Consider the following 24,919-nt stretch of genomic DNA (forward strand, 5'->3'; position numbering starts at 1 on the left):
CAGATCCTTCCTACCCAAAGCACAACCTCCACCCATCCCCTTCCCCCCGCCCCCCGCCTCCCCCCCCCCCCCCCCCCCTCCTTCGCCTGCCCCCTCGCAGCGCCTCTAAGACCCAGAGAGGTGGAATTGCATTTGGAAACCGCGGGCCAGGGCAGCGCCGGGCATGCTCAGTAGCCGCAGCATCTGCTGCTTCTCACACCGCACGGGCCTTGCCACGGGCTCTGGGGCTGGCGCAGGAGTCCCCCGCCCTCGCCACCAACGGCTGCAGGGCTTCCAGAAGGCCGAGCGCCAGCCGCCTCCAAGAGCCAGGCCCCCACCCCGCTCCGCCCCGCTCAGCAACCGCCTCCCACTCCCCCTCCTCTGCCTGCGCGGAAGGAGGCGCTGCTGGGCGGCTTTCTGCAGGCGCCTCACCCGCTCTGCCATCCCCAGTCCGGGACCTGCCAGTGAAGCCGTAGCCTGAGCCGCTCTGGCGCGGGCCCTTGCTGATCACTTTTTTCCTGAAGTGGGGTCTTGGCGGAGTTCCTCCTCCGCCAATCCATGCAAACGCCATGCTGAGAGCCCTGGGCTTCCCTGCGCTGTGTCTGCTCCTTGGTCTTCACGCTGCAGGTGAGGGGCTGCCGGGCAGAGCTGGGGAGGAGGCGGGAGGAAATGGCACAGGCTCAGGGACTCTAGGAGCAGCCTGCCCGGAAAGGAAGCCTTAGGAAGGCCAGGCGGGACCGTGCTGGCGGGGAAGGGGTGAGGGAGGGAGGCATGCACCTGTTGGAAGACGGGGGCTGAAAACTTAAGGTGAAATCAGCTCTTGATTTTTCGTTACCTCGTACGAGTAATAGGGAACATGTACCCTCTGAATACAGTTTGCTTCCCTCCCCTCCATCTAGACTTCCTGGTCCTATTTCTAGGCTATGCACTTGCCTGCCAATTTTTTCAGGAGACAGACAAGGCATCCTGCAGGAGTCACCTTTTCTACTGCAGCGGTTACATCCCTTAGGTCTCTTGGTTTAGCTGAGAGCTCAGAGGGATGCATTGGCTGTAACCTGAGGGACCACAGTGTAGCCCCAAAGATGGAAATACATGGTTCATCTCCTTTGGCCCCGACCCTTGTCACTCGCATTTTCTAAACCAATAAGAGGAAGGAAACGTTTGAAACAGGACCCTGTCGTCTCTTTCAGCATCATGCTCAGACTATAAGGCAGAGAGGTTTTAGGAGCCCTACTGCGGGGGCAGCGGTCCCTGCAGTCGTCCTGTAGCAGCCAAAGACTAGGTGTTGTCCCTGAGTCTGCTTGTCATCCAATCACGCATATTCATTCATTCCTTCAACTGACATTTATTGAGTGTGCACTACGTTCCAGGGGTAATGGATAATGGTTGTGAAATGGTAGTTCTTGTGGTATCTTTTCAAAAGAGTGGGTGAGTCTTTTTCTATGTTTGCAAGAATGAGGGTGAAATATGGTGCTTTCCTATTTCTAGCTACTGCTATTTTAATGTACTGTGAATCTCTTGATCCAGGAATGTATAGGAACATTGAGTCTATAATTAAGTACACATGTTAATTGTTATCATTATGATGTGATGTTGTAGAAACTTACATCTTTCTTTGGTAACTTTTGAAAACTAGAAATAGCTATGACTTGGTCATTAAATTATTTGCAAACAACTGTAATGAATCTTTTTATTACCACATACAATTCTTTAATGTTAAAATATGAGATGAAAATATACACATTGGGCTGTTACTATTGTATTCATGTTTAGTGATAGCACTAATAAAAACATTCTCTACCATAAAAAAGCACCTCATTTTTTACCAAGTTTAGAAATGATTTAGCTGATCTATCAAAAATATCAGTGTGGTTATTTTTAAAACTAATGTATAAACAATTCTAAAGATCACCTTTAATATATTTTGAGTCGTTTATACCATAAAAGTTAAAAATAAACTTAAAAGTAAGCAGGTGGGAAACATTTCTCCATTTATTAGAGATGAACATTCTGGATGAGGTAAATAGAGGACTTTTATTCACCAAAAGAGTAATCTGGAAGTCTATACTACTAGATTCTGTACCACCTGGAGCTCAGCTAAAGGGGGTGTATTACTAATGACAAACAAATCCATCTATACTTTGACTTCTTAATTTGCAAAAAAAAGAGATTATTCAACCAATTTGAATTTAATAAAAAGCAATGAATTATAGAGCTATTTTTATATTTCAGTTGCAAGATGCTATATAGAAATTAATTCTATTCATGTTTAATATAGTTCTTTCAATAGGTGTTTTTCACAGCAGATTGCAAGTTTAATATTGTAGTTGGCTTGCCAGATTCATTTTGAATGCATTTTAATTTTGAACAGCAATTTTTGGGTCACAAGCTGTCACCAGATTAAAATTCATCACATGTATCTAATAACATTGTTAGGACTTTTCATAGAACTCAAACAGACAGATTTCTTGATCTAAGCTCCTGTTTATGTGGATCATAAGAAAGTGAATGGGTGGCAGCTTCAAAGATCAAGAAGTCCCTGATTTCTCTATTTGTTGAATGTCTGAGTTTGTTTCTTTTGCAGAAGGCTCTCTTCTCAGGATACAAGTGGGCTTTATCTAGAAGGGAAATGAGTGCTACATATTCAGACCTCTTTGACTGAAAAGCTAATCGATCCATTTTGGTTATGCCCAGGATACCAGAAATTACTTCAAGTTGGCAGAACTGATGGCACGTTAGAACTCTATAGGGATGGGAGAAATTGGCTGACAGGATGCAAATGCTCTTCTTAGCTATACTAGGAAGTGTTGACTTTGATGTAGTCCTTCTGCTAATGATAAGGTAGCAAGTTGTTTTCAACTTGAGCACCAACTCTATTTGGTCATGATTATCTGAGTCACTATGCAAAAATAAATTTTTACAAAGATTCTGACCCTCCCTGAGTTCTGATTGCCTCAATGGGGCTAAGTATTGGGGTCTGTTTGGGGTCTGTTTGTAATGTCTAAGGCAGTGGTTCTCAACCTTCCTAATGCCGTGACACTTTAATACAGTTCCTCATGTTGTGGTGAACCCCAATTTCATTGTTACAAATTGAACATAATTACAGGATAATGATTAATCACAAAAACAATATATGTGTTTTCCGATGGTCTTAGGCGACCGACCCCTGTGAAAGGGTAGTTCGACCCCCCAAAGAGGTTGGGACCCACAGGTTGAGAACCGCTGGTCTAAGGGACCAGAAAGAGGATGTTGACTACAATGCTGTGTAGTTATCATCTCTGGATAAGATAATCCTAACAAATTACTGAGAGCATGGCGTCAACCCTACCCATGCCCCTGATTTTCATAGATGCCCTTAACAAGAAAAGTTGCAGGTACTGTCCTGCCACCTGCTTAAGATCCAGTCAATGGTAGACAGTAAAGTGTTTAGTTTAAATAGTAAAATGCTATTTAACAGCATAATAAGGATGAAAACCCAGGTTTCAAGATCTGTGACTGCATACTTATAAAATCATACACTGGTTCTGATAAGTGAGACCAACATTGAGTTACCAGTGACAAATTCCTTTTACCTAACTCTCCGCAATCTATACTCGTTCTATGAACCAGTGTAATACATTAACTCCAGCTGAAAAGACCTCTTCAAGAGTATTCAAGAAGGCAACTAAAAGCTACCCCAATAAACTAGATCCACAGATAGCTTATTTTCTTGAGTTCTTGTTCTCTGTCTTTGCCCAAAGAACCATGTTCTGTTTCAGGAGATATTTATTTGGTAGTATTTTAGTTGCAAAGGAGTTAAGGTCTTGTGATATCTTAAAAATTCCCATGTTAAAGCTTTATTTATTTATTTTTTTATTGAATATTTCACTTAAAAAAAAAAACACAGGTACAGAACTGATTTCATTGTTTTACTCCTCTTCTAGTTCTAGAAAAAATTCTTTCAATTTCCACATTGTTCTCACTATCAGCCTTTCTGGAGGACACAAAGATGACCTTCAATATATTTTCTGAAGATGCCACTTCATTCTCAGAGAAATGCATAGTCAGTTTCTCTTTCCTTTGAGAAGGAGGGGTTTCTATGATGGAACCAGGCAGATTGGGGAGGTCATTTGTAGAAGCATCACCTTCAAAAGAAAGGGTGGACTGATAGGAAAACTGTAGGTTATTCTTTAAGATTAAGATGTCTTTTCTCAATGAAGAGTCCCTTAAAATTACAGAATCAGTTTTTCCTGTTCAAAATAACTCAATACAGTCCTTATAATGGCCCAGGTCCTACTGTGTTCTCTCTCCCCATTATCTCTCTGATATTATCTCTCACTACTCTTCTCTATTTTGTTACTCTCCTGCATTTTTTTGTTGCCTACCTCGTATGTTTTGCTTCTTCTTTGCCTGAAACACTTTTCTTCCAGGTTTTTTTTCCATTGGCTTAATCCTTCAATTTCAGTCTTTACTCAAAGTGAGGCCCTCACTGACTCTCCTATTTAATATTTCACACTCCCCCCTCCCCAAAATTCCAATATCCCTTTCATACTTTTCTTTTTCCCCCAGATGTCTTTTACCACCTACAACACCCAATATTTACTTATTTGTTTTGTTTATTGTGGCTCCCCTTCTACTCATTAAAATATAAGCTCCTGAAGGCACATGTATTTGTCTATTTCATGTACTAGTGTATTGCATATTCTGCCCAGCCTACCATCTGGTAGCAGAGCTAGTGTAAAACCTACCAAAGATTAAATAAATACATTGAATACATAAAGACAGCACAGGGATATTTCTGGTTTCTTCTTTTTGCATTTAAATTCTTCTTGGCACCTATGCAAGACAGTTAAGCCCCTTCCAGAATGAACTTCCACGTGACTTATTTATCCCAAACTCAAGTTGTTCCCCAGGAGCCTTGCATGCCCAGGGACATAATATCTCCGACAGACTTCGCTATGATTGTGAACTGAAGGGCAACAGGGAGGGACTTGCAAGAGACCACAAATACTCATCAACTCAGTGGCAAAGCCCTTCAAACTGATTGCCAGATGCACAGCACAAATGCCTGGCTGGTTGGTTACATTTTCACTTCTCAGTAAAATGCCTTATAGTATAGGAATGTCTATAGCAACACGAAAGTATTCATGTAGCTAACAGACAAGGAGGATTTCAGGCACTAGGACAAACATGACTGTCTTTGGCACTTAAGGCATAAGGTATTTGTACATTGGAGATCACACATTCCTGGCACAATGGACTTGCATATTCTGTTGGAGGTCACACTCTGACAAGCATCTTATAAAAATTTAGGGATGCATCATCCATATCAGTATCTTTTCTTTGTTTCTCATCTGGTTTTTTACCAACTCTAATCTTTATCCTGTCATCCTACTTTTGAACATAAGTAAGATGACCAGCTATTATCTTCTTCTTACAAATAAATATTTATGGCATTTATCCAATTTGATCACTTTCTGAGTTTTGAAAATCCTCCTCTCTGATTTCCACGAATAGCCACTGCTTCCTAGCATTTCCAGCATTGCTCACTAGCGACACCCAACTCCGCAGTTCCTACTTTTAGGTTGGTCTCGCCTCAAAGTATTATTTAATGGTTAGTGCTCTCTAGAATTTATGTATCCTTGGTATTTTCTTCTTTTTTCTCTATACAGTCTCCCTGGATAATTACATTCAGACCTTCAGACCAAAGATTCCTAAACTATATGTCCATCTTAGATATTCTCCTGAACTCCACTTCTTTCATTACAACTACACAGGAGTCATGGAATATCCCTCAAGCATCTTATATCCAATTGTTACTACCCAGCACTTCCCATCACAATTGCTCTTATTTCCATGTTTTCTATCATTGTAACACCAGAATCCCCCAAAGTAACTAGTTCTGTACTCTTCCTTTGCTCCTTTCATTCAAAAGATCACCAAGTCTTCTCATCAAGCCTAATCCGTTCTCATGCCCACATTACTGCCTTAGGATGGGTCCTTTTTTCTCATATAGTATCTTACTATAACCTACTATCAAATCCATCCTTCATCATAATATCTGAGGTGAAGCTTTAAAAAGCATACTATTTAATATCATATTCTCTCTTTGTAAAAGTTTTTAATACAGCTATTTCCTTTTCTCATAGAATGAAACCCAAACTCATTTTCATGGCAAAGTCTTTCACCATCACATCGTTCTTAACTCCATCCTTATTTCTTGTCATCCTATCCTCCTTTGCACACTATTATCATCTGAGATCAAATTTTTTTAGATTTACCATGCCTCTCACCCTTGTCACATACTGATCCATCTATATTAAGTACCCATATTCTACTTCTTTTTCAAGGTAACTCTTTTTCCAATTTCAAATCTTGGCCAGGCATTGCCTACTATAAGAACCCTTCCTTTGACACCCACCTCATTCAAGTAGCTTTCCTAGGTTTTCCTTTGGGGCCCTTCATATTCCTTTATTAATGTATTTAACCTGAATATTGAAACTTTTTGAAGGCAATAACAGAATTGTAGCTTTCATCTCCATATAGCCATTCCCTAGAATTATTCTTGTTACATAGAACACCATCAAAAAACGTTCAATGAATGAATAAACGTATTCAAGATGTATTTGGCAAAATAAATTATAATAAATTGAGGTCCAGTGCACAAAATTATGCATGGGTAGGGTCTCTAGTGGCTGCTGGCTGCCAGCCGGGGCCTCCCTTTCCCATCTGCCAGCCGCTGGCCAGGGCCTCCTTTCCCTAGGTGCCGGCTGCCAGCCAGGGCCTTCCTTCATTCCACACCACCCCCCTGGTGGTCAGCACACATCATAGTGAATGATCAAACTCCTGGTTGGTCGAACTCCCAAGAGGACACTTTTGTATATTAGGCTTTCATATATATAGATTATTTTACATTGATAAAGGGATTATATCTCATTTTCATGATTATAAAAAGTAAAACTAACTTTACTGCTGCTTTTTCGATCCAACTTACATTTGCTGGTTACAAAGAAGTGGGAATGGGACAGAAAACTTCCATTTGGACATAGTTTCTAAGATAAATTTGTGTTCCATGGGCACCATGCTAGTTGTAGTGGAGTTGTGTGTTGAACTCCTCCTAGACAGAGAGATATTCCTATATGGTTTTCTACTAATATTTCAGGATGGAAATGAGATAAATGCTTTTATTTTAAAGAGATTAAACAATTAGATAAGTTATAGGAAGGTGTGTAATTAGATATCTATATACTAAGGAATAGATCCAAAAGTCCTAACCCTGATTATTGATTATTATCTACTAGAGGCCCAGGCACCAGTGGGGTCCCTCAGCCTGGCCTGTGGGATCAGTCCAAAAGTGGTTCTGTGACATCCCCTGAGAGGTTCGGGATTTCGAGAGGGTGCAGGCCAGGCTGAGGGACCTCACCGGTGCACGATTGGGACCAAGGAGGGATGTGGGAGGTTGGCCAGCTAGAGAGGGACCACAGGAGCAATCCAGGGCATGTGCAGCCTGTCTCACTCAGTTCCAATCAGCTGGACCCCAACAGCAAGCTAACCTACCAGTCAGATGGTCTGTCCCCTGGTGGTCAATACACATCATAGCAAGCAGTTGATTGACCTTAGCATATCATTAGCATATTATGCCTCGATTGGTTGAATGGACAACCAGATGCTTAGCATATTAGGCTTTTATTATATAAGACTAGAGGCCCGGTGCACAAAAATTTGTGCACTCGGGGGAGGGGAGAGGGGGGTCCCTCAGCCCATCCTGTGCCCTCTCGCAATCTGGGACCCCTCAGGAGATAATGACCTGCTGGCTTAGGCCTGCTCCCGGGTGGCAGAGGGCAGGCCCAATCCCTAGGTGCAGCCCCTGGTTGGGCTCAGAGTAGGGCCGATTGGGGAGTTGGGACACTGCCCCCTGTCATGCACAGAGCAGGGCAGATTGGGAGGTTGCGATGCCACCCCTAGTCACGCTCAGAGTACAGCCAACTGGGGGGTTGGGGCACCGCCCCCTGTCACACTCAAGGCAGGGTTGATAGGGAAGTTGCGGCTCCACCCCCTGCCATGCACAGAGCAGGGCTGATCAGGGGGTTGAGGAGATCCCCCATGTGACTCACAGAGTAGGGCCGATAGGGGAGTTGGGGCACCGCCCCCTGTCACACACAGAGCAGGGCCAATCAGGGGGTTAGGGTGCCACCACTGTCACACTCAGGGCAGGGCCGATGGGGAGATTATGGCTCTACCCCGTCACACACAGAGGAGGGCCCGTGAGGGGGTGGGGTTGGGGCGCCGCCCTCTATCACCCACAGAGCAGGGCCGATCAGGGGGTTGGGGCGCTGCACCCTGTCACACACAGAGCAGGGCCCATCAGGGGGTTAGGGCGCTGCATCCTGTCACACACAGAGCCGCTGGGCAATCAGGGGGTTGGGGCACCATCCCCTGTCACAAACAGAGCAGGGCAGATAGGGAGGTTGTGGCCCCGCCCCCTGTCACACACACAGAGCTGCTGGGCAAACAGAGGGTTGGGGAGCTCCCCCCTATCAGGCACAGAGCAGGGCTGATCAGGGGGTTTGGGCGCTGCCCCCTGTCACACTGATCCCCGTGCCTGGAGGCCTCGCGGCTCCGCTGATCCCAGTGCCGGGAGGCATATTACCCTTTTACTATATAGAATAAAGGCCTGGTGCACGGGTGGGGGCTGGCTGGTTTGCCCTGAAGGGTGTCCTGTATCAGGGTGGGGGTCCCCACTGGGGTGCCTGGCCAGTCTGGGTGAGGGGCTGAGTGCCGTTTTCAGGCTGGCAGGTGACTGTAACTCCCAACCGCTCCTTTTTTCTTTTTTCTTTTTTATTCTGGGCCAGCTTTAGCTCAGCTGCTGAAAACAGGTTTCTGGACTTTGTTTACCTTCTGTATTTGATACAATGTTGCGGTCCGGCTGGCTGAAGCCCGGCTGACTAAAGCAGGTTTCTGGGGTTTTGTTTAGCTTCTATATTTACAACATAGTTGCTTAGAGTTGCAGCTCAGAGGCCAGCAAGTCAGGCTGGGAATGTTGGAGTCCGCCATTACTGGAGCAAGCAAGCCTCCCTGTTTGCTTCAGTGCATGGCTTCCAGCCACCATCTTGGCTGGCAGTTAATTTGCATAACGCCCTGATTAGCCAATGGGAAGGGTAGCAGATGTATGGCTAATTACCATGTTTCTCTTTTATTAGATAGGATACTTTAATAACAAACATGAGCCCCTTACACATTCATAATCAGGTGGGGGTGTGAGATAGTGGGTTTGATAAATCCAGATGATAAAAATCTAACCCTGCCTTGCTCCCCCAAAGTTATAGAAAATTTCTGAGTATTTGGATGGTTGTATAGTTTCTTTCTCTTTTTTATGTATAGACAAAGTTTTTATAGAACCATTAAGTTTTTGGATCCCACACATTTTTCTTATGGGAGACATGCTTATACCTGAAGAATGGAGACTGGTTTATGAATTATAAAAAGCCACTTTTATGAGATTATGGGATCACACGTCAAAAGCCCATTTATTGCCATTAGTATTAGTGATAACATGAGTGTTATGTTTTATGGTAAGTTTATTGCTAAACCTTTTAAAAGCTATTTGTAAAGTCAAAAGATAGAAAAACATTTTTTCCTTTAAAAGAGGATTTTGGCCTAGAAGTGCATTCCTCATCCTCAAAGCACTTACAAACGCTGACACACTTAGCATGTAAGATTTTAATAGCTTTGAAGAAAAATATTTAATGGTAAATATGATTTTATGATCAACTTTCCTAATGCTTATTCACAAAATAATGTGACTATGAGTGTCATTATTGTAATAGTATTTGCCACAGAATGACAATTAGCAAATTTATAGTGAATATTAGCACTTTTCATTTAAATCCTTTTTACTCAGAACGAGTATCTAGACTTTCCTCATAATCAAATCTCATTCCATTTCAATTCATTAAGATGTTTATGTCCACTAAAATTGCAGCAGAATGGACCAACAACAAAGCAAAACTATTTTTTTACAGGAAGCAACAGTTTAGACAATATTTTTTAATTGCATTGAAACAAATACCACATTCCGTTTTCCTCAAATCCTTTTCCCAATACCTTAGTTAAAAGCTCCATTTAAACATGATGTTAATAGATCCAGAGAGATGGAAGCATGGAACAGACTGTTGAATCTCAGAGGGAAAATGAGGAGGGTGGATGGGCAGGAAGAGATCAATCAAAGAACTTGTATGCATTTATGCATAACCACTGGACACAGACAATAGAGTGGTGAAGGCCTGGGTAGGGGGCAGGGTTGGCTAGGTGAAGTCAATGTGGGAAGCAGGGAGACATGTAATACTTTCAACAATAAAGATTTTAAAAACAAACAAACAAATAAACATGGTGTCTAGCATCTTATCTTTAGCAAATCCCTATTTAAATGAATGTGAAATACAATGTTTCCTGGTGTTTACCTGATGGTCAGTGAAAATATGCACATAAGTACATTTACATAAATGCCATAAATCTGATCGATCTAGTTCCTATCGTACTTTGTTGCTTAGCAAGTAGTCCAGACTTGTCTGAGGAACCACCTCCCTAATTAGTCTCTCCAGGGACCCACACAGTGTGAGCGGTTCCTGCATGTGGCGGGCCTGCAGCGCAGATGCCCAGGCCTCCTGTGGGATCACCGCTCTGGCAGTGCTTCTCCTCTGCTGACCAGCTGACTTTCTCCTGCTCACTCTGTGCAGCCCATGGAGCTTCCGGATCACTGGGCTCCAGGTTCACCTGGAGGGCTGCATGTGGTTCTGTGAACACTGAGGAAACAGGGCCATTTGAATGTAAAGGGAGGGGCATGGAGACGGGAAGACCCTATATTGGGGATGGTCAAACAGCTTCAACCTGTCCATGGAACTACTAATCCCTCCCCAATATCCAGGCCCAGCTACCCAGCTGCACCTGATTGGCCAAGACTCTTCTGGAATTCTGAGTTATTATGTAGAGCCCCAGTCTGACTCTGGTGGAGACCTCGAGTCCATCAGAAAACTCAGAATTCAATTGTGGAAACTGTTCCATGGTGCTGCCCTCCTCTATGCAAATCCAAGTTCACAGTCAGGCAGCTGTTTCAGTGCCTCTAAAGCAGTGGTTCTCAACCTGTGGGTCACGACCCCTTTGGGGGTCGAACGACCCTTTCACAGGGGTCACCTAAATACAGCCTGCATATCATATATTTACATTATGATTCATCACAGTAGCAAAATTACAGTTACAAAGTAGCAACCACAATAATTTTATGGTTGGGGGTCACCACAACATGAGGAAATATATTAAAGGGTCAAGGCATTAGGAAGCTGAGAATTGCTGCTCTAAATAGTCCCCAGCAGTTAAGAAGCTCCTTAAAGGAGTTCTCAGGGCCAGGGCTCTCCCTGGATACCTCCAGAGCATCAGGATTTCCCATCAGATGTCCACTGGTTCCTGCTGAGTGATTTGCTTCCACAAACTGGAAATGCCTGATACTTAGAGTGCTTAAATTATAAATATTACCATGCTGTTTGTTACTCTAAACCTGAGCACTAAATGAAGCTATGAAAATATAATAAGAGGATCTCCTTTCAAGATTAACATTGGATTTAGAGTGGCGACAAATAGATTTCATTAAAGGAAATGAAGGGAAATATAAATGGGTATTTCCTAAATCCCTATGATGTTTTAAACTCTATACCAGGTGCTTCTATAAGATAATCATTTCACACGTTAGGATAGAAAGCATGTTCTGAAATGACATGCTTGTACTTTAGAAACAGCAAAAATATCCTCTAACTCATGTAGCATAGTGAAAAAACAAACAATCAAAAACAACAACAGCGACAACTTAGGCTCTATAATATGACTACCTGGGTTTGAATCCCAACTCTGCTATTTACTGCTTAAATTCTCCCTTTCCTTAACTTAAAAAGAAGTAACTTTAAAGCCTTCTTTTGTAAAGAGTTCCTGCTACTAAAATGAAATTGGCAAGCGCTCATTTTTCACTAGTAGAACCTTCGCCTTATAAATTAAAAATGTTCAGGCATAATTAGCAAGTTTTTGTTGGAGAGGATAAATTCAGTCTTCCAAACTGAGGTATATCCTTCCTATATAATTAAAGTGTAAAATGCAAATTGACTGAATGGCTGAAGGACCGGTTGCTATGATGCGTACTGACCAATAGGTGGCAGACGCTCAACACAGGAGTTGCCCCCTGGTGGTCAGTGCACTCCCAAAGGGGAAGCACCTCTCAGCCAAAAGCCTGGCTGATGGCTGGTGAGCGCAGCAGCCTGCCTCTGCAGCAGCACTAAGGATGTCCTACTACTGGCTTAGGCCCGCTCCCCGCCATCAGTCGGACATCCCCTGAGGGCTCATGGACTGCAAAAGGGCTCAGTCCAGGCTGAGGGGACTGTCCCCCCAAGTGTACAAATATTGTGCACTGGGCCTCTAGTAAGAGAATAAAATCCTCTAACACTTAAGAGCCCCTGCAGTCAAGGTCAGCCCTTCATCTCTCAGTCTCAGGGCTCAGGTAGGATTTGCTGTTTTAATATAATTCCTTATCTTATGAGAATTATTCATAAAGCCAACACTTCTTTTTCTTTGTCTTGCAGCTAGAGCCCATTCTACAAACTATCTGAACTGACAACATCCAATGGGCCACAATGTCCCACTTTGGGTGCTGAATTCTCTCCATGTCCACAGACACCTTGAAAACTGTGTTGCTTGGTTTGGGGACTCCAGTGTGAAGACCGTGCCCATATACCTTGTGTGTGTGTGTGTGTGTGTGTGTGTGGCAGGGAGGGCTGTGCTTCATGAAAGCAGGTGTGCATTCTGGGAATCAGGCATCCTGTCTTCGCTTGAGTTAAGTTCGGCTGAGTCAACATGAATTCCCAATGGATGCAGCGTCCATGCTTCTAGTCTAGGCCTGTCCTGTGGGTACCTGAAGCAAAAGTGCCCCTGGTCCCCTATACTTCACCCTGCAACATCAGCTCCCCCTGCTGGAAGCCCCTCCCCTCCCCGTCCCCTACCCCACCCCTCCCTGCCCACCCAGACTCTGGTCTTGAAGTTTGCCCTCTGGAACTGTGTGCTCAGGCTGATCCTCCATTTCCAACTTTCTCCTTCCTCTCCACCCCAGTGAAAGAGTGTAGTTCTTGCTTCCCATTGCAGAGCAGTCTCTTTTCATTTTAGAAAAGATGTGATAAACTGATCTACTCCAGAGAAGTAGCTGCTAATTGCATGGTCCTCCCCTAGCAATGTTGTTCATTTGCCAGGGAATTATGAGTGTAGAAGTGTTGACCTGAAGGGCCTACCAAGTGCCCCTCCGGTTTCTCAATGCAGGCAAAGGAGAACCAGGCAAAGATCTCTTCAAGTGGCCTCTGGGACCGCCTTCCTCACCCTCCTCCTGCTCTGATATTTGGGAGTTTATGTTTTTGTAGTATCATTACTGTGGCAATATTTTCATTCTTTATATATTGTAAAGTTCATTATGCTTTGTGTTACTATAATTCCTCATCTATTTATGAGAATTATTCTTAAAGCCAACACTTTTTCTTTGTCTTGCCCAGCCACTATAAAAAAACAGAAATGATTTAAATCTCTATAGCTATTTGTAAATAATGACATCTTGGCTGTTTGCATAACAATAACTGATGTGTAGAAATTCACTTGTACAAATGTAGGGCTTTACTACTCAGTGAGTGCATGGAGAACTCAATTCTATGATTTCTGCAGAGGTTAGCATTTCTCCGCTTTCTTGCCATATGATCATTTTTCTCCACTTCCCCAGAGGGCATATCTTGATGAAGCTCTTCTCTTAATGGCCGTGTAGAGTTTAGGAGACAGTAGCATTTACTCCTGTCAACTTCTCCTTGAGCATCCTTGGACTCAGTGCTTCAGGAACTGGGGGCAGCTGACAGCTTCTGTCTGCACAGACCTATCTCACTTCCTTCAGCAATCTGGGGACAGTGGTCTTCACCCCACTTCCTTTTCATGGCTATGTCTAGTCACTTTGTCCCACAGGATGCTGTCCTAACTGTATTATGTTCCATCCTGGAACATATATCTACCAAATGAAAAATAACTCAATTAAAGCTGGGCAAAAATCAGGAAACGTGAAACCCTTTCACTGTAATGTTACCCCAGCACAGAGCACACAGCGGAGTTTTCCTGTCAGTTCTGTGACTCCCAGACAGTTTTCCACTGTGCTGCTCAGCTTTTCATCAGTGGGATAAATAGGAAGGAATAAGGGATGCCTAGAGTAGCAGGCGTAGGAACCACAGTTTCTAACAGAATATGTAGAAAATGGGGCCTATTAATATCAAAGAATATGCAGGAAATTTTACAAGATGCCTTAATTAAAATCATTCTTTATTCCTGCAGGACTCAGGTCCTCGCCTACATAGAGGAAAATGGAGCTAGTTCTATAAAAATAGACTAATGACTTTGGTGTTGATTTATGTTTATTGTAAATATATTAGACAAGTCACTGGCTAAACATGTGCAGCATTTAAATAGTTCTAGAGAATAACACAGCACCTCCTCATGGGATTGTGTTTTCACATCTTGTGACCAGTGCATCAATTAGATTTTAGGAAAATCACTCCTTGAAGAAGCTGTTCTTTCAATACAAGCTTCTCCAAGTCTTTTTGGGGAGGGCTATGATTATGATTTTTGTAAATTCAATCATTGTTATCTTGTAAAGACCCTCCTTTTATTTTAATATTTTTTCACTTTTTTATGACAATAAATGGTTTGAAGATGATTTTTTTTGTCATATTGCTTGTTTGGTGTTAGGATATAAAACAAAACGAATGTGTGTACATACACATACAGACATATAGGTTGGAACATTATTAAGGCACACAAACGGAATTTTACAAAACTGGTTTTATAGAGAGACAGTCATAATGGAATTTTTCAAAACACTGATGTAGGTTACTATTAAGATCAGTAGGAATGAGCAAGTTCTACCTGGGAGGTTATGCTAACAGACCTCATTTGCACATCTTAGGAAGGCTGGAGTGTTTATCTGGAAGATTCCATGTAATTTCTGTGGGTACTTTTAACTGGAGATTAGTACTGATGACCTCTTAGATTACTGATACCAAAAGATACAGAAAAACTGGAAGAATCTATGCTAATAAAAGCCTAGGTGGCCCTCAGGCCCTTGTACCCTTACATCATCACAAGATGGCCGCCACAAGATGGCTGGCAGGGAGGACAGTTGGGGGGTGATCAGGCAGGCAGGCAGTCGAGCGGTTAGAAGCCAACAGTCCCGGATTGTGAGAGGGATGTCCGACTGCCAGTTTAGGCCCAATCCTGGTCCCAGATTGGAGAGGGTGCAGGCTGGTCTGAGGGACACCCTCTCCCTCCTCCCCCCCTCCCCCAGTGCATGAATTTCATGCACCGGGTCTCTAGTAGTATTAATATTAGCCCCCTTACATCCAAGGATATCACTGCTGGAGATCCCTGCTCCTGGGAGTCCCCAAAGGGTCTTTCCTTGTACTTAAGGAAAAACTTTTCTTTTTAGGAAAAAAATCAGCACCATGTCCAGCCTAATTGAATCAGGGCTTCTTTTTTACTGAAGTGCATTTCTAATCTAGTGATATGTAAGAATAACCTTCATTTTTTGATGAAAAAAAAAAAGCTAAGTCTCAACGATGATGAAGAGAATTGTTCAAGTTCACCTCCACGAGAGAAGCATGATGGGGGAGGCAATTTAAATGATCTATGCCCCTTACCTCTTAATTCATTCCTGTTTTAAAAAGTATGTTTCTTTTGTTTGGCAATACTACTAATAGGCATGTTTTATATAAACTTTCACTGGTGCTTCTCTGTGTATGTTTAACTTTTCCTGAGAGGCATTTACAGATCAAATGAGAGTATCATCATTTATGATATAAAAATTTCCAAGGGTTATTACCCACTTATGTCTCCTTTCTAGAGAAGAAATTGTTGGCAATTTCATACACTTCTCTTTCATTTGTTAAAAATCTCTTCAGAGATTATCAAGGTCATTTCCAGATTGAAATCTCAATTGTGGAATTTTCTGACCACCCAAATGGATTATTCTTGTGTAAATGTTGCTTCTATGATAAAAAGTACTTTTATTTTAAATGCAGATGAGTATATTTGACAAGCTACTTATTAAACATTTTGAGAGACACTTTATCCCCTCCAGGTGAAGAAAATGGTCATTGAGCTCTTAAGGAATTGACAAATTCTACTACACATCTTATATCAACTTTATCCCTCAATCTTTACAAAAACTATTTCAATTTTTCTGTTCTTTTGACCCCACCCCCATCTTTCTTCCCTTGTCCTCACTCTCTTATGAAATGACTTCATCCCCTCCTACCCAGAGAAAATAGAAGACATCAGAAGATAACTTGTTCAGCTTCTACCTTCAAAACCATTAACATCCCAGATCTCCTCCATTCCCCATAGTGGTGCGGGTGCTCCAGGGGTCCCAGACCCCAAGGTCTGCAACTCACTGTGGGTTCTTAGCTTCATGCAGGAAGTTAAGAATTTAAACGAGAGCCAGCATAAACTTTAAAGTGAAAGTGCATTTATTAGTGAAGTGCGAAAGAGTGGTCTAATTCACAGACCCACCTAATGGTATTTACTTCTTTTATTGAGGCTCTTTTAATCCAGGTGTAGGGCATTTAATAAGGGTGATGAATATTCAGGACTTTGCTAGTAGGGAGGAGAGGGGAGACTTCTCAGAAGAGCTGGTGGGCCCTTTTGTGGCCTTTTATGGACTTTCTGTCTCTATAATGAAGCAAGGGGTCACAGTAAGGTGAAATTAGTTGCCTCTTGGAACTAGCTGGTCTCTGCAGGCTCTAAGCCATAAATTTGTTGGGGGGTGATCTTACTATCTCCTTGTTAGTCCCTGTGACCCTTATAGGTTACAGCCATTTCACCACATACCCTATCTGAATCTGTAATAATAAAAGTGTAATGCTAATTAGACCAGACGTCCTTCCAGAGGACCTTCTGGACGACCTTCTGGATGACCTTCTGGACAAAGCTGGGGCTGCGAGGGAAGCCAGGTCCCAGGTGCCTGCCAGTGGCCGGAGGGAAGCCTGGGTCCTGGGTTCCAGAGGGAAACTGGTGCCGGCAGCCGGGGGAAAGGAAGGCCTACTCTTGTATGAATTTCATGCATTGGACCCTTAGTATTATAATAGAAGAAATACCTCCCTTTAATTTCCCATTCAAAGCTCATCCTCCTGCCTGTACTCTGGATCCCACTCCTCTGATCTTCTGGGGGAACTCAGTCTAATGATTATTCCTCTTGCTTTCTCCTGTTTTCAATCACTCCTTCTCAGCTGGCTCCTTCCTTTCATTTATTAAATGTACTCAAATCTCTCCTATCTCAAAAAAAGAACCAAATCCCTTAACCCTACCTTCCCTTCCAGTTAACACACTGTCATCTCTTATCATAACCAACTTGTTGCAATGGTCGTTCATATGTTTTCTCCTTCACCTCCCACTCACTCCTCAATCCAATTAATTCTAGCTTTCTCTCCCCCACTCCACACACACACACTGAAACTATGTTCTTTAAGTTTATCAATAATTTTTAATGATTTAGATTTACATTTAGTGATAAGAAAGGACGTTTTGATACAGTTTTGAGTGAAAAAAATAGCTTACAAAATATGGTATATAGTATACATAATATAGTATAATCTATTGACTATTTTTGGTGTATAAGCCTATGAATTTTAGATTCATGTAACTACTACCACAATACAGAAAAGTTTGATCACTAGAAAAAACTCATTCACACTATCGCCCAATCCCCCAACACTTAAGCTCTAATAACTATTGTCCTTCATCACTATAGGTGTTTTTTTTTTCTTTTTGAGAATGTTACATAGATGGAATCATATAGTATGTGACTTTTTGACTGTCTTCTTTCACTCAGCCTAGTGCCTTTGAGTTTCATCTAAGTTGTGTGGACCAATAGTTCATTCCTCTTTATTGACGAGTAATATTGTATTGTATAGGTGTATCACAGTTTGTTTGTCTATTCACTTATTGAAGAACACTTGAGTTGTTTCCTTTTGGGGGCAATTAGAGCAGCCATTGAAATTAGCTTATAGTTTTTTGTGTGAGCATAAGTTTTTATTTCTCTAAGGTAAGTACATAGATATGAAATTGCTGGGCTATATGGTAAGTATACATTGAGTGGCCAGATTATTATGACCACCTGACGTTTGAAGGCAAATTAGCTATAATTTCGCGCTGAAGTTGCTAGAGGGCCAGACCATTATAAATAGGGAAGCAGGTTGTTTATCATGACAGTAGAGTGATTTTTTTCTGAAGATACGGGTAAACAATGCGATTTAACAGCCTTTGAACATGGGATATATATATATATATATATATATATATATATATAATGTTTAACTTTATAAGGAACTGCCAAACTATTTTTCATAGTGCCTTTGCCATTTTGCATGCCCATCAGCAAGGTATAAAACTTTCTGTTGTTCTGAATCTTCTCCAGCACTGCATACTGTTATTATTTTTTATTTTAGCGAACCTAAGAGGTGCATAGTGGCATCATATCACAATTTTAATATGCATTTCTTTACTGGATAATAGAATTGGGAAAGTTTTATGTGATTATTTGCCATGTATGTTTTATCTTTGATAGTGTTTGTTCAAATCTTAAGCCCCCATTTTAAAATTGGCTTGTTCTCTTCTTACTGTTGAGTTTTGTGAGATTCTTTATGTTTTCTGATTGCAAGTAATTTGGTAGATATGTGATTTGCAGTTATTTTCTCCCAATATGTAGCTTTCTTTTTATTTTTTGAAAATTGAATTTATTGGGGTGACATTGGTTAATAACATTATTTAGGTTTCTGGTATACAAGTCTGTAATATATCATCTGTGTTCACCACCTCAAGTCAAGTCTCCTTCAGCGCCATTTACTACCCCCCGCCCCTTTACACTCTTCTACCTCCTCCCACCCATATTTCCCTCTGGTAATCGCCATAACATTGTCTGTGTCTATTTGTTTGGTTTTTTTGCTTCATCTTGACACTGTTTTCACCCAGCCCTCAAACACCTCAACCCTCTGACAGCTGCCAGTCAGTTCTATGTATCTATGAGTCTGTTTCTATTTTTTTATTGTGTTCATTAGATTCCAGATATTAGTGAAATTCATATGATACTTGTCTTTCTCTGACTAGCTTATTTCACACAGAATAATACTCTCCGTATCCATCCATGCTGTCACAAAGGATAAGATTTCCTTCTTTTTTACAACAAAGTAGTATTCCTTTGTGCAAAGGTACCACAGCTTTTTTTTGTTTTTTGTTTTTGTGGGTGTGTTTTTTTTTATCTACTTAACTACTCAGGGGCATTTAAGCTACTCCCAAATCTTGGCTATTGTAAGCAAGGCTGCAATGAACATAGGGGTGCATATATTCTTTCAAATTAGTGCTTTAGGTTTCCTCAGATATATTCCCAGAAGTGAGATCACTGGGTCATAATGTACTTCCACTTTTAATTTTTTGAGGTTACTCCATACTACTTTCCACAGTGGCCTCACCAGTCTGCATTCCCACCAAGAGTGCACAAGGGTTCCCTTTTCTCCACATTCTCACCTGCACTTGTTTGTTGATTTATTAATGATAGCCATTCTGACAGGTTTGAAGTGCTATCTCATTATGGTTTTTATTTGCATTTCTCTGATGATTAGTGATTCAAAACATCTTTTCATATGTCTATTGGCCATTTGTATGTCCTCTTCAAAGAAGTGTTTATTCAAGTCCTTTGCCATTTTTACATAGGATTGCTTGTTTCCTTGGTGTTGAGTTTGATAAGTTCTTTATAAATTTTGGATATTAACCACTTATCAGCTATATTATTGGCAAATATGTTCTTCCATTCAGTGGGTTCTCTTTACCTTTTGTTGATGGTTTCTTTGCTGTGCACAGACTTCTTACTTTAATGTAGTCCCTTGTATTTATTTTTTCTTTTGTTTCCCTGAACCAAGGAGATATGTCAGAAAAAATATTGCTATAGGAAGTGTTCGAGATTTTACTGCCTATATTTTCTTCTAGGATTTTTATGGTTTTGAGTCTAACATTTAAGTGCTTAATTCATTTTGAGTTTATTCTTGTGTATCTTATAAGAAGGTGGTCTAGTGTCATTTCTTTGCATGTATCTGTCCAATTTTCCCAACACTAGTTTATAATAGACTATCTTTAGCCCATTGTATGTTCTTGCCTCCCTTGTCACATATTAATTGACCATAAAGGCATGGCTTTATATCTGGGCTCTTTATTCTGTTCTATCGATGTACACATGCACAAGGCCCTCTTACCAGTGCTGGGCTGGGAGGCAGGTCAGCAAAAGTATGAAGGCACTCTGAGATCCACCTCCATTTGCCTCTGCCTGCGGACTGCCTTTTAGGTTAAGTCACCGAAAGAGCCTCTGGTAGTACTTGAGTTGCATGATGTAGGTTCACAGTGGGTCACCAGGTAGGGGCAAGTGGTGTTCACCAGATTGATTCAGTTTCAAACTTGGTGCCAGTGCTGGGTCTGAGCCACTCAGCAAATATCCCTAGGTATACCTAGTCTAGCTGCCACCCACTGGGTGTTTGCACATTGTAGAGTTGAGGCAGGGTCTCAAGAAGTCATCAGGGTGAGGCCAGAGAGCTTATCAGGCCAAACAGACCAATGTTTGACCTTGTGAAGAGAGGGCTGTGCTTCAGTCAGGCATGTGAGGGGAAAATGGTCCCTGCCCTGGGGCCATACAACTCAGTCCACCCCAGATTCTGCTGGGAGAGTAATTTTCTATGAACAATATTTGTACAATTTCGTGTTGCCATAGGCATATCTGGGGTATCTACGGTTGCTAGGTACTATGTTAGGGGCATTAATATGTGGGATCTGCTCACCCTGGTTATTATTTTATGTAAAAGATCTAATTTTTTTTCTAATTGATATTTGAATTAGTGATACTCTTTTGACTAACATGTATATGTTTGCTCTTTCCTTCTCTGACCAATGACAAGTAAAAGAAAGAATTATTCAATTTAATGAATATTTACCTAACAGAAGAAATAAGGGTGAATGTATTACTTTATCTGGATGGCCATATTGCTCAGTAAGAAGGAAAGGATGGGTATTGTTGCATAACTGGATGTTGCTACCACAATGAATGTACCCAGATACCTGCTTTCAGTGATTTTAAAATACTCTATAAATATTCATATATACTCATGAATATTAAAGAAGGAAAGCTTTAATATGATGTAAATTGTTGTCATTTGAGGAACAGGTAGGACATCCTGGAATAGAAGTACAACAGGGTGTAGGAACTGTGGGTTTAAATAAAGGAGGAAATTCCTGCTTAAAAGAGTTATTAAAATATCTGATAAATAGGACTTTTTCAAACTATTCCCACTTCTGCCCACCCAGAGTTTCTGAGATGCCTCCATACCAACAAATGTGTTCAATTTGTTGGGAATAACAAAGCAGTGGAAAAGGAGACTAATCTAAATCCTTCACACGTCTTAAAGCTGCTTAGAACAAGCAACTCTGTATATCAGATCTTTCTACTGATCTTACTAAATAAGGTCTTTGAATTTTGTTTCTGTTTCTTCCCCCTTTCAGGGTGCTTTTCAGGAAACAATAATCACATTTTGGCAATTCATCATAAGAGGAGTGGGAAGCCAGCATTTCTTTATCACCATTCACAAGACATTGAGAAGAACCTGGATATAGCTCCACAGAAGATATATAAACATTCTTCTTCTGAAACTCAAATAAATAAAAACCACCAAATTGTTAAGTCAGCATTTCTTAGGCCTGCGTATGATCCATCTCTCAATCTGTTGGCCGTGGCCGGTCAAGATCTTGAAGTTGAAAACCTTCCAATCCCTGCAGCAAATGTAATTGTGGTGGTAAGTATTGCACTTAACTGATGTATATGCTGGTGCTTTTCTCTGTGGTTGATGCTGAAAAAAAGAAGAAGAAAACTAATGATGAATAGTTATCTTTGGATTGTATTGACTTTTTTTTTTACCACAAGACTTCTTACTCTCTAATATTTCTTTTTTGTTACTTTATTGTTGTTTCTTGGCTTCCTCTTGAATATGATGAGCCCAAGGAATAGAAAGCTTTGCCTGCATCCTCTGTGCATTGCACAGTACATAGTGCATAGTAGGTGCTTAATAAATATTTTAATTAAAAATTGCTTTAGGCAGGTCTTACAAGTATAGCAAATCACATCCTATACTGAGCCTCCTGCCTTCTGTGAAAATCTCTTCTAAGCAGATATGACTTAATCTCTTTATACAGGTAAGCAATACTTATGAAAAGTCTCTGGTCACTTTATTCACATTGTAAAACATGAAGAGTCCACTGAAAGGGAAGAAGTATCATAGGTGGAGGGTGGTTTTCTGTCATTGGAGTAAATAAGATGGTTTGGGAGTAGTTGATGGATAATATTCCTAACATCACTGAACAAACATTGCTCTTTATTAGTCAAGATGGTGCAATGGTCCCATTGCTTATATTCTTAGGGTATGCAACCCAGGCCTGAGGTTCCCAATTTGTGGAGGTATCATGGCTTAAATACATACTGAGGTTGATACACTGTTTAGATGATAGTCCTCTCAAGTTTAAAATTACTATAGGAGGCTCCATATTAAAACTACAGATCAGTAGCTAACTGATATTGCATATGTTGATATGCAATATAAATATGTTGATTATATTTTGGAGCAGATAATTCAATGAAGCCATGTTTGCATTTTGGTAACCTCTCTCTGGACAAAATATAATGAAATTTAACAAGCTTTTTTCCTTTTAAAAAAATTTTTATCTGCTATATATAGGACACTTTACTTAGTATTAAGAATAAAAGACCCACTTATTGATGTTTTCAAATAGCCTACATTGAATATTTATTATATTCCAGTCTTTATTTGGGGTATCTAGAAATAGAGACAATTAATATGGAGCCTCTGATTTTATTTGAGAAATGCATGGAGAGCAATGTCAGTAATTCAATAAAAATCATAAATTGAGACGCAAGATGAGCTCTTGTTAAGAGAAAATCTGTGAGTCATTTGCCTCTTGAAATACTTGAACAAATTTTCTGCATTTACATGAGTAACAGATGTTTTGAAGGTACAATCCATGTATTTAGTAAAGGTAAATGATGTTAATGATGTCGCTGTATTTGGATATGCCTGTGATAATGCTAGAGCTCATGGGAAATAGTTTCTCTAGTAGCCATCATATACCCATAGTTGTGAACTCTTAAAGTCACCCTGAATTATAGTTCAAGAGGTTTGTTCTACCTTGTAATCTCATATACTGTCTAGTTAATTTAATATCATGCAGGATAAAAAGCATCAGTGAAGAATTCTGGCATGTAATTTCACTTTTAGTTTATTTGTGGTTTGGAAAGTCATGAAAAAGATGTGCTTTTTTTTGCGGGGGCGGGTGATGATAACAAAGATGCAATAGGCTATTTCACTGCATTATCCTTCCCTAACTACTCTTAAACTGTTTCTAACCATTCTGTGGCTTTGATAGTTTGCAACAATTGCTAGTGCTAATGTTTCCTATAATCCACTTACATTACTTATGCACATAGTGATTTAGTAGAAAAACCTGGGAAGTGGAATTATTTTAAAATAAATCAATAATGTTCAGCTTACTAAAAAACAAAGGGTCAACATTCAATCAAGTATCGGCTGGTTTGAAGGTTCATCTATCCAGAAAAGAAATTTAGGAATGGAGTGTAGATGATGAAAGGGAGATATTCTGGTGACTAAAATGACCTTGATGAAATAAATGATAGGTCTTTGTGTGGCCAGGGTGTTCATGTATTATATATATACTAGAGGCCCCCCAAATTTGGTGCACTCAGGGGTCCCTCAGCCCAGCCTGTGCCCTCTCACAGTCTGGGACCCCTCGGGGGATGTCCACCTGCTGGCTTAGGCCTGCTCCCCGGGGGATTGGGCTGAAGCTGGCAGTGATACATCCCTTGGGGGATGTCCACTTGCCAGCAGGCCTAAGCTGCAGTTGAACATCCTTAGCGCTGCTGAGGAGGCAGGAGAGGCTCCCACCATCACCACTGTGATGCTGTCAGCCTGGCTTGTGGCTGAGCAAAGCTCCCCCTGTGGGAGTGCACTGACCACCAGGGGGCAGCTTCTGCATTGAGCATCTGCCCCCTGGGGGTCAGTGTGTGTTATAGTGACTAGTCATTCCCAGTCGTTCTGCTGTTAGGGTCAATTTGCACATTACCCTTTTATTATATAGGCTAGAAGCCTGGTGCACGGGTGGGGGCCAGCTGATTTGCCCTGAAGGGTGTCCTGGATCAGGGTGGGGGTCCTGCCAGGGTGCCTGGCAAGCCTGGGTAAGGGGTTGAGGGCTGTTTTCAGGCTGACCATGGCCACGGGCTGGAAGCAGGTATCTGGGATTTATTTATTTTTATTTTTTTTTAAATATATTTTATTGATTTTTTACAGAGAGGAAGGGGGAGAGATAGAGAGTTAGAAACATCGATGAGAGAGAAACATCGATCAGCTGCCTCCTGCACACTCCCCACTGGGGATGTGCCCGCAACCCAGGTACATGCCCTTGACCGAAATCGAACCTGGGACCTTTCAGTCCGCAGGCCGACGCTCTATCCACTGAGCCAAACCGGTTTCGGCTGGGATTTATTTATCTTCTATAATTGAAACTTTGTAGCCTTGAGTGGAGCTCAGGACCTGGCAGGGCAGGCGGGAAACTTGGCTTCCTCCATTGCTGGGAGCAACTCCAGCTCTGTGGCCGCTGTCATCTTAATTGGGTTAATTTGCATATTTGCTCCTGATTGGTTGGTGGGCGTGGCTTGTGGGTATAGCGGAGGTATGGTCAATTTGCATGTTTCTCTTTTATTAGATTACTGGTAGCCCAGTGCATGAAATTTGTG

General features: G+C 41.5%; 1 protein-coding gene across 3 annotated transcripts in view; it reads left to right on the forward strand.

Moving 5' to 3' along the window:
• The first annotated feature begins 396 nt into the window (after nucleotides 1-396).
• The window catches only part of PTPRR (protein tyrosine phosphatase receptor type R), a 257,394-nt gene continuing 232,871 nt past the window's right edge, over nucleotides 397-24,919 (forward strand). Inside the window, exons 1-2 of one of the 3 annotated variants that reach the window (XM_070409730.1) lie at nucleotides 397-606; nucleotides 21,604-21,893. In XM_070409730.1, coding sequence (XP_070265831.1) covers nucleotides 549-606; nucleotides 21,604-21,893 — 348 coding nt within the window. In that variant the 5' untranslated portion in view covers nucleotides 397-548. The remainder of the gene's footprint in view (nucleotides 607-21,603; nucleotides 21,894-24,919) is intronic. The other 2 variants (XM_070409727.1, XM_070409729.1) reach the window with 2 other exon arrangements.

This window comes from Myotis yumanensis, unplaced genomic scaffold (assembly GCF_028538775.1).
Source record: "Myotis yumanensis isolate MYYU_CA2020_CCGP unplaced genomic scaffold, mMyoYum1.0.hap1 SCAF_3, whole genome shotgun sequence".
Taxonomy (NCBI): domain Eukaryota; kingdom Metazoa; phylum Chordata; class Mammalia; order Chiroptera; family Vespertilionidae; genus Myotis; species Myotis yumanensis.